We start from the raw sequence: 13,650 nt of genomic DNA on the forward strand, positions 1-13,650 counted from the left end.
ACTTCCTATTCAAAAAACCCACAAATACAACTTAAAAAATGAAACTGCTTTGTGTAGTGAAAATTTTATGCATGAAGTCGATTTAATTTAATCCAAGTGCTATAATAAGGGCAGAATAAAAAAAAATGTACAGGATTATTTTAAGAGGTGAGGAAAAAAACCCCACACATTCTGGATGATGCTCTCATGCAAAACGAAAAAAATTTAAAAGTCAGTGTTTTAGAGGAATCTTTTCAGGAGTAAATTCATTATTCTGCTTCTTAAAATCTCAGTATACCTTTCTCACAAATCACACGTGTCAACTCATTCAAGGCTTCATGTCGAAAGAACAGCTTACTTGTCTGTACCTTCCACCATTTTCTGAAAGACAACTGCAAAGTTCAAGATATTTTCTCTCACAGTTACATAAAACGAGCAACGATAAGGACAACGTGCTTTAATGCTAAGGTACTCTCAATGTCACATTCTTCTGAAAAAATCAAGTGTCCTTTGAAGTGAACTTCATCTTTGGTAAGCCGAGGGACAAACTCCCAATATATCAAAATTTGAGGTGAGCCTTGACAACAAAAACCTCACACTGTCAAAAGATTTTAAGTTTCGATGACATCTTACTTAAGGAATTAAAAAAAAATACGGTGTCTCACTTTGTGACCCTTAAAATGTATCAGAAATTAAAAACAAAACAAAACAAAATACGTTGCCTTACTTTGGGACCCTGAAAATGTGTCTTTTGTCAGGAAAAACATTGTAAGGAAGACTTGCCTTGTGCCTCCAGCCCGGATTTCTTGGTGTGTTGGTCTAGGTCAGAGGTCGTTCCACACGCTTATATTATTAAGAACACGGAGTGATGTGCTTTTTTATTATGTGAAGGTAGACTCATGACCTACATTGTATTTGGTTATCACTGCAGTATTTAGAAATGGCCAAAAAAGTTGCTTCCAGCTTACCCTTTCAATATGTATTGCACAAAAAATTTATTAGTCTGCTAAAATTAGAGAGTGTGAATGTTTTGATAAGAACAGGATATTTAGGGGTGCCTGGGTAGCTCAGTGGGCTAAAGTCTCTGCCTTTGGCTCAGGTCATGATCTCAGGGTCCTGGGATTGAGCACCACATCGGGCTCTCTGCTCAGCGGGGAGCATGCTTCCCCTCTCTCTCCCTGCCTGCCTCTCTGCTTACTTGTGATCTCTGTCTGTCAAATAAATAAATAAATATAATCTTAAAAAGAAAAAAAAGAACAGGGTATTTATACAATCCCCCAAAAACATTCTTAGAACATACTTTGGAATTACAGAGGGGAGAAAAGGGCAGCAGACCCCACCTTCAGTAAGAGATTCATTGTTCATGTCTGTGATGCACTAGGAAGGACACAGGGTCACTCCTGTGCTTTTGCTGCCAAAGCCCTAATCGCCTCTGGTCAGGACACATCAGACGAGCCACAGTGAGGGCACTCCACAAAATTAATGTCCGGTCAATGTTGTGCCAGAAAGGAGAGCCGAGGAACTGCTTATACATGTATAAGGAAAAATGGAAATTGAATTTGTGCTTGATGCTGGATTGGATTATTGACCAAAGTCATCACTATCATTATTATTACTATAACTTCACTGTATTATTACTGGGACAACTGGTCAAATCTGAACAACATTTGTAGGTTACAAAACAAGAGGGTATCAATGTTAAATCTCTTCATTTTGATAACCGTACTGTGGTTATAAACATGCATGTCCTTGTTCATAGGAAATCCACAGCACAGTATTTAAAGGGAAAGGAGCACATAGTCTGCAGTCAACTCTGAAACGGTTAGTGAAAATGTGTGTTCCTGCGCATAGAATGGGGAAACAAATACGGCCAACTAGCTATTAATGAATCTGTCTGATGAATGTCTGTGAGTTCTTGGTACTACTTTTGCATTTTGGGGGTAAGTTTAAAATTGTCTCAAAATAAAAAGTTATTATTTGTTAGGAAAACCCTTATGACAATGTTTGAAAGAAAAAAAATGGAATTTTAGAAAAACATCCTTATTGAAGCTCTAGTGTAGTTGATGGATCCAATGGAAATATTTTATTAAATTAACAGCAATTCCTTTCATTAGTATTCCAGATGTGCAGAATGAGGTATGGGGGTTCCATCTTCCTTGCATTTAGACACAAGCAACGTAAGGCTTGGAAGCAGGTTTCTGATGGAGGGAGATGTCCTTTGCCCAAAGAGAGATTAACACTCAGAGCACCATGCCACGAGCAGACATGCCACAGTTCAGGACTGGTCTTTCCAAAGAGAACCTGCATTTTGTCAGTCCCTGACTAGAATCACTGGATGAATTCTCCATAGCCTTGAGGAGGAGGCCCAAATCCTCCGGCCTTGGTTCAGAATGAAGCTGGTCAGGTGGGGCCCCCACATACTTCCATTATCTCCCCACAAACACCTCTATTGTGGCATTATACAATACCATCAACCTTGTTTATAAGCCTGTATTCCTTCTAGATGATGAGCTCTTTGAGGATCTTGGTATCCAGAGACGCTTAAGTTCACTGACTAAATACTGAAGAAGAAAGAGGAGCTGAGGTAACCTCTTGTTCATCTCACTCCTCCCCCTCAGCAGCACCTTCACACTCAGTTTTGGCAGAAAAAGTCTTGGGGATCATCAGTGTTATCCCACTGAAGACTGCTGTTCAGACTACTCTGTTACAAAAGGCTCTCACCGGAAGGAAATAGCCAGGGAAGCCATGTTCCATCTTTGCCAACTACCATAGTGCTCCATGCACAGCAAGAAATCAAACTTCTTGCCTCCCTGGCAAGTTCTTTCTCTCTGTTGCTGTTGTTTCCTCAGTGGGAGCTCTCAGACTAGGTGGTCTCTAAGACCTCACCAATAATTTATTTTCAACAGCGCTGTTTTTAAAATATGACTTTGACAATGCCCTATAGAATCAGTATGGTGGCCTTGCTCCAAGACACAGGCACTCACCACTTTCAGCAAACTTCAGAAAAGGAAAAAACAAAACAAAACAAAACAAAACCCAGCTGTGCAAATTAAAAAAAAGAATGGTTGCTGTTTATTAAAAAAAAAACAAAAAACAAAAAACTTTTTCTGGAATTAAAAAAAAAATACTTGAGAACATACCTAGGGCATATGAAACATTTTATTTAGAAAGTCAAATGCTGATAACCTTCCTGAGGAGACACCTGTTCTTGACATTCGTTGCATTTCAGTATTAACTTCCCTTGTGGGGGTTGTGGGGGGAGGGGGTATTTCAGGATACAGCTCATCTTTCTATTATTAGAAAGCCTATGTTGAGGTGAGTACTGGGTTACAAGAATGAGCCAGAAGCTTGCTGGAGTTTGTGGCAAAACTGGGCACAGACTGTAGCCCCAGAGAGAAAGATGAAAAGTCGGACAGAGATCTGGCAAATCTAGGGCAGTTCCAGGTGGCCTCAGAGAACCTGTCACTAGGCAAGGCACAGAGCGGAAGGGGAGGAAAAAGACGGGCAGAGCTGGTGGAAAAGGAGGAAGACCACTGATGTTACTTCCAGAAAATCTGACTGGAAGTAAGTGAAGGAGGAGGAAGAGGGCTGAGATGTGGGGGTGGGGGAGGGATGGCGAGGGGAGTTGGGGGGTGGAGCTTTGGGTGACAGAGGCCAGGTGGGACACTGCCTGGGAGACCTCCCACCCTGACGTCGGTGCTGTGAGGAGGCCTGCAGGCCAGAGTTCCCGAGCAGTCAGGGCCAGCCCATGGCTTGATGGCTTTCTGGGGGTAATTACGGTCACCTCCTCCCAGGTATGTTGTGAGGTGTTGGGGACATCAGCTCTTGGTATGGACCGAGGACATGGTTTATAGGTGCTGGCTCAAGGCAGGGCTGCAGTGTGGGGCTGGCTGGTGGGGGAATAGCCAGAGGGTTCAGCTGTCTCCCCTTCTCGGGGAGAGAGAAGTGGACAGTGTGGCAGAGAGGAGTGGACAGTGTGTAGGCAGTTGGGAGTTGATCTGAGGCCACCGGGGCTTGGGACAATGGATGGTGATGAAGAGCGCCAGCCAGGCATGGAGGCACCCAGTCAATTCCAGAGCTCCTGCCCTTCCACACAGCAGTAATGCAGATCCTGAAGGTGCCCCTCCCACAGGCCATCACGGCTTCCAGCCTCCTAACAATGTCACGCAGTCGGTATTATGATCATCTACACTCATTTCATGGTTGAGTAAAGGCAGACAGCAAGGAGGTGATTTGCTCAAGGTCGCACAGTGGCAGGAAGGTCAGCATCTGAGCCCAGGTGATCTGGCTCCAGTATATTCCCTCGAGACAGGGACACTGTCCAGTCCGCAGACTCAGAGGTCCTGGGCAGGTAGGTGTCTCTGGAGCATTCCTGTCCCAGGCGGACGTTCTTTCTAGATCCTGCCTTGGCATTTGAAAGCACAGAGGCAGCCTGAGCCCCGTGAGGCTGGTCTCCCCTTGGGCTCTGGTTCAGGGCAGTGCTCCCCACCCCGTGGTTTAGGATCGCTCCAGGGGCAGCTGAGGTGGGAGAACAGTGTGCTCAGAGCACAGCCCCAGGGCACCCCTGTACAGTCATCTCAGTTTACTCATGACATCTGAAACGATCCAAGATGACTTTTCTCTCCGATGTCACATATACGAATCTCTAAGAGTTCACTACCCACTTTCTCTTTTAAAACGCAGGCTAAACCTCATTCCCTTGAAAGAGTGCATGCTTGGGAGGTGGATCTGGGTGCCATCTTGGGCGAAAGTGCTGGTTTACTGTATGGAGGGGAACCTTCCTTTCTTAACGCAGTGTGATGCGTCAGGCCCCTGACTTGTTACACCCGCAGCTCCCTAAAGAAGAAGTGGACAGAGGATTCTGTTATATCCTAACAGGCACTCAGGGATGGTTTTCAGTGTGAGTGGTGTGAGTGGTCGGGGAAGAGGACAGAGGGACAGCCCAGAGAGAAGACGCTTATTCCCTGGGAGCTAACACAAGTGGCCTGTTTTCCAACAGTGTTGGGGAATCCAGAGGGCTCTGATGAGGTTCAGGGACAAATGCTAGGACCCAGGTGGACATGGCAGCTTGGGCTCCGGAGGGAAAACCTGCTCCTGATACAGATTGTGGGCTTCAAAGCCTTTCTGGATGGTGGGGGGTGGGGGGTGGGGGGTGGGAATGAGAGAGTTCAGTTGGTTAAAAGACACTAGACCACTTAACCTGGATGATGTGATGTTCTAGAATTCTGAGTGCCTTCCCCAGAGGACACAGGATGAGGGCGCCTCAGCGTTGAACGGTTTGGTTCCCAGCCCTTCTGTGGGCATGCGCACCCCTCTAAGAGCCTCTCTGAGGAGCGTGGCTCCCACCGCCATTCTCACTGAGTGGCAGGCCACTCGCTTCTGGCTGTGTCTTTAGAGAACGACGGATCTAAGACCCACGGGGGGCAGCCAGACTCCCTGCGCCTTGCCCCTGTACCTGCGGGGTGCCAGCCTATTTCTTAACCAAAATCCCTCCTGTCCTTTTACCAGGGAGGAGGGGATAGTGTCCTTCTCCCCTCTCTGGGTTGATGCTGCACACAGTTCTGATAAAACGTCAACGTAGGAAATGCCAGGCAGTACTGACAGATCCCTGATCGACATGTCAGACTGCTGTCACATTTCTTATTTTTCATCTTCCCCTTTTAAAAACCTAGCAAGGGGCGCCCGACTGGCTCAGTCAGTTACAGGTCTGCCTTTGGCTCAGGTCACGATCCCAGAGTCCTGGGATCGAGCCTGCCTCAGGCTCCTTGCTCAGCGGGAAGCCTGCTTCTCCCCCTCCCACTCCCCCTGCTTGTGTTCCCTCTCTCACTGTATCTCTGTCAAATAAATAAATAAAATCTTAAAAAAATTTTAAAAAAACCTAGCACACTATAATTTTAAGAGCCAATCAAATACCCACATTTTAAGAAGGAAAAAACTGAACAGACGAATTAATAATTCAATTTAAGTAATTGCTCTTGGTATGGTGTCATGCAAGGGTTTTTTTGGGAGGTGGAGAGGGATCTGTCATGATCATCACCAGAGACTATTTTCTCTTTATTATTATTATTTTTTTATTGTGTTATGTTAGTCACCATAAAACAGATTATTTTCTATCACCTCATGTGTAGATGCAAAGGCATGGTGCCCACTAGCAAAGGGGTTCCTGGATGGACCCCAGGCCATAGAAAGACAAGTGTTGGTTATATGAATGAGAAAAGAACTAACTAGGCACCTATCAGTGAATTACACCACCACACCAAGCTGCCCCATTATCTTACACATGGATCGTTATAATTGATTCCCAGACCATTGTTCCACTGTAACCTGGCCTGCCTAGGCACCATTTTCCATCTACAGCCAGAGTGATCTTGATAAAACACAATGAGGTCATGTAATTGCCCTGCTCAGAGCTCTCTGAAGTGCCCCCAGATCAACACAGACCCGGCCTATGAGGCCAGTGAGGTCTGGCCCTGAATGCTTTCTCTAAGCCCCATCAGTAGTTAGCTAACTGGGCACTATTCATCATCTACATTGGCCTTCTCTGTTAAAGCTTAGGTTTCCTATAATTCAATTGAAATTCAGATGGAGGGGTGGATGGGTGGCTCAGTCGGTTAAGCCTCTGCCTTCTGCTCAGGTCATGATCCCAGGGTTCAGGCACTGGGCCCCTTGGTGGGTTCCCTGCTCAATGGGGAGCCTGCTTGCTTCTCTGTCTCCCTCTGCTCCTCCCCACTTTCCCCCCTCTATCTCTCAAATAAATAAATAAAATCTTTAAAAAAAAAGAAAGAAATTCAATCAGAAGGCAATATGAACAACAACACAACAAAACAAAAAACAAAAAAAACCAGCCCCAAACCGAAAACCAAAAGATAAACTTAAGTGTCATATTTTTAGAGAGAATCATTAAGATATCTCAAGATAAGGTTAGACTTTATATTATAAGGGGCAATCTCAAGTAATTTTAATACATATTATTTTAATATTCTTTCTTAAAGAACTCTGAAATTAATTTTTATTATAAAATTATTTTATAGCTGCAAGAAAATGAACCCTTAAGGTGTTGGATTATGACACCAAAAGACTTTCTCAAGGATTCAATCTCAAAAGTCCTAGGTTTAGTAAGTTTGTGTTATATTTACTATTAAGATACTGGATTTAGCTCTATTTTTATGACTTTAACAATAATAGACATTTTCTTTAAATAAAAGTCAATTTTCCCCCCAAAGTATCAACTTCTTCGATAGATGCAATGTCACACAGTCCTGGACGACACCCTATAGCTCTAGCCAGCAGAATCATTACTTTAGTCCTACCCGGACACCTCCGTCCTGTCATCTCCTTTTACCCCTACAAGCCATCCAGTTAAAGACACAATTCAGTAAAGAAAGGGTGCCTGCTGCCGCAAATACCCAGCCCCCTTTTCTAGCCAGTTTGCCACTTCTAACTCCTTCCTGTTAGAAATTCTAGAACTCTTGCTGGCTACACTGGAATGCTTATCAGATGCAAAAATCACAGGAAAGGAGGCACATAAAAGCTTTCAAAAGGGTCATCCTTTTTATTACTATTATTATATTAGTCACCATACAGTATATCATTAGGTTTATGATGTCATGTTCATGATTCACTGGTTGCGTATAACACCCAGTGCTCCATGTAATACGCACCCTCCTTAATACCCATCACCAGGCTCACCCATCCCCCTCCCATCTCCCCTCTGAAACCCTCGTTTTGGTTCTCGGAGTCCATGGTCTCTCATGGTTCATTTTTCCCTTCCTTCTCGGAACGTCCTCCATGCTATTCCTTATGTTCCACAAAAAGGGTCATTCTTATCTGCCATCCTGCTACAAAGCCCCCAGGACAAGTGTGCTCTGCTAAAGTGAGCAGAGTAGAGGTGAGCAGGTGCACACTGGCCCAGACCTCAGTCAGAGCAGGGCAGGACCTGTCTATTTTACACGCTGCTTTCTGAATCACCTTCCTTTCAAAGAGGGGACTGTGAGAACGCAAAATGTCTCAAGAGCACTGTGCCAGGCAAGGAACCCTTTAAAATTCTGTTACTGTTGGGTGTATACACACACACACACACACACACACAGGCACACATACAAATATGCTCTTTTGGCACAACTGTAAGAAAAATGACTTTCTGAGAAATCTAACAAATATATTTTCCTTTGGTGCATGCTTAATCAAAAGACAAAATAACAATATTTTAAAGATACGTATGTAAACAAAACAAGAGACAATTATTATTCATTTCACCGTTTCACATAAGCAATACTGCTATCCAAAGAATTAGGAAAACGGCCCAAAATATTGCAGATGCGAAGCAAACTATGCTTTTTTCCCCATCATTGAATAAACGTTCAGAAGCGATCTATTTTCTTTACAGCATGCATTCTCTTCTCATTGGGGCCACAGGACACTCATCTTAAGAGTGAACTGAATTCTCTTCTATTATCCCCACGGAAGCAGTCACTTACCATAACTATTTCTCTCTGCTCATGTCATTTCTATTCTTTTGTTCTCTGGGAAACTGCCTCATCGTTAATTTAGAAATACATGTAGGAAAAAATACTACCCATATTTCTCAAAGATAGGCTATTTTCCTGATTACCTATCTCATCAATACCTTCATAAAAGCATTTCTTACAACCCTATTGTCTTTAATGTTTTTAACCAATGTTAATATTTTGGCACGAAGGAAAGCATTTTTCTTGGGCAGAGAGCTCGATTTTGAAGAAACTCAAAGATAAAATAATATTAACATGGATTCTCAAGCAAGCTCATTGAAAATGGTTCTCTCTTCCACCATTTTAAATATTTCAAGAAGGATTTACTTACCTGGGAATATTCAAAGTCAGTGATAGGAGCTATACTCTTGATATAGTCTGATCGGAATTGGTTTTCTGGGTTGGCCAGCGGAACTGGAGGTATGATAGTACTCATCGCTGAAACAATTGTCTAAAATGGAATGAAGAAAAAAAATATGGATAAATACAGTATTGAGGCTCCTTGTATGACAACTAAAATATGTAATTTTTGTCTATACAGTTTTAGAGAGCAGAGTATTTAACTTTCTACTTTCCTTTCTATTAACCAAACATTTAAAAAAATCCTTACCACAATAGCATCTTTAACATTTTTCCGGATGTCCAGAATTTTCTGTTTCTTCTCTCTGTATTAAAAGAGAATTGTTATTAACTTAATTTACCTTTAGCACTGACTCGGTTGAGTGGGATTTTAAACTTCCCAGCTGCAGCATGGGGCGAGACTGGTTTTCTTAGAGGTCAACATCAACCCCCAAGACAGCAGCTGCATAGTTTTTAACTGGGAAAGGGAACCATACTTCTTTCCTAATTTGTACACTAAGCAAACTTGAATGCATACATTACAATGTAGTTTTAAGCAACTACACAGGTTAAACAAAGCATGGCTAAGTTGTTATGAAAACTGGATATAAAAACTCTACAGCTACACTTGTAAATCTCTATTACTTGATTTAGCCATCTGTTGATTGTTATGTATTGGAATAGAGACCGACCAAGGATATAGAGAAGAGTGCATACTGACATTGGTTAAGAAATGCAGCACAGACCAACATCGCAAGAATATTTAATCAATCATATTTTGTTAAGCAAGTTATGTTATTTTTTCATCTAGATGCTACCAAAAGAAAGATTTGCCTAAATATACCAAATTCAACAACACGCCTCTCTCTCACTCCCGCCTCCCCCAAAAGGCTCTTATTCGATGATCAAATTAACTATACAGAGAAAGCACGTTTGGAAATGCTGGAGAGAAGTGAAAAAGTTTGCATGCAGTTTGGAAGCAAAAGCGAAATGGATCATTCCTTACTCAGGATTAAATCCATTGACATGCAGGATCCTCATTTGTTTGACGATCGTGCTCTTCCCAGACTCACCAGCCCCTGCAAACAAACAAAAAGAATGCTGGGGTCGTGGCCCAATGCCCTTGTCATCTCTCCTGGCCCCCCGGACGGCAATCGCCCTACCCCAGCTCAGGCATTTTCCAGTACACGACAGCTCGCGGCTGGAGGAGCGAGCGGGTCCCCGTGGCGGGCGGCGGTGAGCGCGGCCACCGCCCGGCCCTGCCCGCCCGGCCCCCGCGCTCGCTGCGCTCCGGGCGGTGCGCTCCGCTCGGGCCGGGAGCCGCTGCGCGCCCTCCGGCCTTACCCAGTAGCAGCAGGCGGTGGGTCGCTTTATAAGCCAGACGCTCCTTCTGCAACTGCTTCTCGATCTTCTTGTTGGCCTCGCGTCGTTCTTTTTCATCGACGCCCTGGTCTTCCGCCGTCTTGCTGTTGCCCAGACACCCCATGCCTGCCCGCTTGGATGGACGTCAGGCAGAGTTAGGTATTTGCACAAAAAGCAATAGAGAGTTGTAGATGTGTGTGGATCCTGCGACGGCTTCTCTTCCTTGCGGCTGAAAGAGATGCTCTGGTCTCTCGGTGTTTGCCGATGGGAACAGGCGTTCCTGCTCCCTCCCTCTGCCCACCGCAAACTCGCAACTAAAAAGGATGCGAGGAAGACGCGCGAAGCCCAACAGATGCCTTTTTTTTTTTTTTTTTTAAAGATACAGGTTTAGAATTCTCTGCTGGACAAATCGCACACAATGAAGGGAGATGGGGGCCGAGAGCACCGGGCTCTGCTGGAGCCAGCCAGGGTGGCGCTGCGCCCGCCGCCCGCACCGCCCGCAGCCCGCAGCCCGCAGCGCTCAGCCCGGCTTAGCCCCGCCTCCGCCTGCGCAGCAGGGGAAGCGCCCCGCGGGGGAGCGAGAGGAGGTCCCGCCCCCGCCGGGTTCTGGCGGACAGCGGCGCGGGGGCACGGAGCGCGCAGGTCCGGTCCCCTCCCGGCGACGGTGCGCACCTGCCGGCCCGCTCGCGCCCTACGCCGCCTCAGCCGTCGGACGCGCGCCCCCTTCCGGTTCCTAGCGACCCCGGGGCCTCGGCGCGGCAGGGAAGGGGAGCTGGCCTGCTCGCGGGGATGTCGCTGGGGCACTAGCGCTACTGGGGCTGGAGGGGTCGGGAGCTGACGTCTACGAGCCCGGCCCGCGAGAGGCTCACCCGCGCGGGGTCCGCACCTCGGCCGCGTGCCTCTCTCGCACCCCGAGCCCGAGAGACTGGGTCTGGGAGTGCGCTCCCCGCCGCTGCCTCGGACGCCTCCCTGCTCCCAGGCTGGCGAGGACTCGCCCAGGATCATGCATATTCTATCAGGGAGGAGGATCGGTAAGAGGCTCACCAGTCACACCGCCTTTGTTCCGTTCATTTTCTAGACTATTCCAGCGCACCCACGCCGCCGCCTCCCTCAGCCTCTTGTCTTTCTCTCCAGCCCCCGTTTCTCCTTCGCAGTTCTCTGAACAGCTCTACTCCTTTCCTAGGAGATACTGTGGCCTCGAACTTTGGCACTGTAGCCCTGGAACCAAAGAGCGTAGAGACCGGTCTGCGTTCCCATCCACGGTGCTGAGTGCGAGTTCCTCGGTTACAGCTACTACTAGCTCGTCTAGACGGTGCGTCCGCCGCAGCTTTGCACTCGCGTTCTTGGACTTGCGGGAAGGATGGCTTAGAAGTCCAGGACAGAGATTACCTCCTTTCCTGTGGCGCTGTTGGGGCACGGTGGTGGTCTCCAGGCTCTGGGGAGCCCGAGGCCCTGCAAACCGATTCTTCCATGTGGCCTTGTTCGTCTGTCTTCAAGTGCCCCAGTTTCCTCCCAACCCACATTTCTCTCGCATTCAGCAAGGCCTGATCTTCTTTACAGAGAGCAAATGGCAACCGGCGGGGCTGGGGGTGGGGGGCTTCCGACGCTCTGCTGCCCCCTTCCCTCTGTAGCCCACGCCCCGAGGGGTGCACAGCTGGCCTCACTTGTCAGTGTGTCTCATTCAAACCCAACAGCACCTCCTTATGTCGCAGGCTCCTTGTTAGGGCCACCATTTACCCCTCCTGCTCACAGCAGCCAAAGAGTTAAAAAGGGAATCTGACTCAGACCTGTCCTTCCTGACCTCCTGTTCACACTCAGCTCCTAGCAGCCTGGCTTTGGCCCACCTCCCTATGCTCAAAATGTTCTCATTAGGGGCGTTAGTGGGCTCCCAGGCACTAACCTTCATCTGAGAACTTGGGTCTTTGCTTTCTTTGACCTCTCCATGGAGCTGGCACTGACGGTCCTTTGAGACTGTCTTGTTCTTTGGCTGGCATGGCACGGTGGTTTTGACTCTCTGCTCACCCTCTGGCTGGTGTAGGTGTCTGGGGCCCCACACACTCTTTCTCCCTGGACACACACACTCCTGGCAGGGCTGACTGTGCCCTCCATAGTCTATGCACACAGCTCAGACTGCGGCCACATCACATCTCCAGCTCAAATCACCCGCCTGTCCCCTGCCATCCTGGAGCAGACCTCCACTTTCATCCCCCTGACATAGATCCCCAGTTCTACCTGCCAAAGCCTGAGCTCATGCCCTAAGCCTCCCCTCACACCTCCAGCCCATATCCTATCCGTTCTCTCTCTGTGATAAGGGTCCCTGATGTTCCAAACCAGAATATAGGACTCATTCCTGACTCCTTTTCCTTCTCGCAAACCCAAACAGTTCCTGTGTCCCATGGAGTCAGTTTCCTAAATACCAGCTATCTCTTCCACTGTCTTCCATTACTAGGGTCTTAGGTCACTAATCTAACGTGGATTTTGGCAATGGCCTCCAGCTCATAGTCTACTGCCCCATGTTGCCACAGTAACAGCACAGATCTACCATGTCTGTCCCCACCACGGTCAAGTCCTTGACCATGGTCCATCAAGACTGGGTTGGTGTAAACTCTGTGGCCTCAGCTCTCAAGGGTCACCCCTTCCCAGCACTGCCCTGAGTCTCCAACCATATGGACTTCTGGAACACCTTGGCTTATCCACTGGGTTCACATGCTGCTTCTTTCTGGAATATCTGGGACATCTTCTTCAGTTGGCCACCTCCTAGTTATCCTTCTAGCCTCACTACTCCCTCCACCTTCAGTCTTAGGCCCCTCCCCGTGCTCCATCATCCCACCAGCTCCTTGAATTGTAATGGCTTATGTACAGCTTTTCCCAAAGTCAGCTAGACCTTGGCCTCCATGAGGGCGGGGCCTGAGTCTGTACTTTCCATCTGCTGCACCTGTGTCCTACGTGTGGCCAGAAGGAGGTGCCCCCTGGATCTTTGTCAAATGGATGAATGAATTCCTGAAAGCCAAAGAGAACTCCTGCTCCAAGGGTGGGGGGGTCTCATGAAAGGAATTTTGTCATCAGATTTTATTTTTTTTATTTTTTTATTTTTTTAGTTTGTACATTATTTTATTGAATTTGAACGATGCCTTGAAGATTGACATTTACTCTTTTTAGGGGCGCCTGGGTGGCTTAGTCATTAAACATCTGCCTTCGGCTCAGGTCATGATTCCAGGGTCCTGGGATGGAGCCCCGCATTGGACTCCCTGCTCGGCGGGAAGCCTGCTTCTCTTCCTCTCCCACTCCCCGTTCGTGTTCCCTCTCTCACTGTCTGTCAATAAAATCTTAAAAAAAAAAAAAAAAAGCAAAAACTAAACCAACAGTTTTCTAAGGTTTAAAAAATTATTATTTTTAGACGTTAATGACTGATTTTAGAAGAGTGAATTAGGAAGATAATGATGTCATCAGATTTTAAGTTCAG

At 46.8% G+C, this 13,650-nt stretch overlaps 1 protein-coding gene across 3 annotated transcripts in view; it reads right to left on the reverse strand.

Moving 5' to 3' along the window:
- The window catches only part of GNAL (G protein subunit alpha L), a 138,149-nt gene that overhangs the window by 87,795 nt on the left and 36,704 nt on the right, over positions 1–13,650 (reverse strand). Inside the window, exons 1-5 of one of the 3 annotated variants that reach the window (XM_046024401.1) lie at positions 11,057–11,128; positions 10,170–10,416; positions 9,832–9,904; positions 9,097–9,151; positions 8,818–8,937 (exon numbers count right to left, since the gene is read on the reverse strand). In XM_046024401.1, the coding sequence (XP_045880357.1) occupies positions 8,818–8,937; positions 9,097–9,151; positions 9,832–9,904; positions 10,170–10,311 (390 nt within the window). In that variant the 5' untranslated portion in view covers positions 10,312–10,416; positions 11,057–11,128. Of the gene's footprint in view, positions 1–8,817; positions 8,938–9,096; positions 9,152–9,831; positions 9,905–10,169; positions 10,459–11,056; positions 11,129–13,650 lie in introns of those variants that run through there. The other 2 variants (XM_046024400.1, XM_046024399.1) reach the window with 2 other exon arrangements.

Source organism: Meles meles, chromosome 12 (genome assembly GCF_922984935.1).
Source record: "Meles meles chromosome 12, mMelMel3.1 paternal haplotype, whole genome shotgun sequence".
Classification (NCBI taxonomy): domain Eukaryota; kingdom Metazoa; phylum Chordata; class Mammalia; order Carnivora; family Mustelidae; genus Meles; species Meles meles.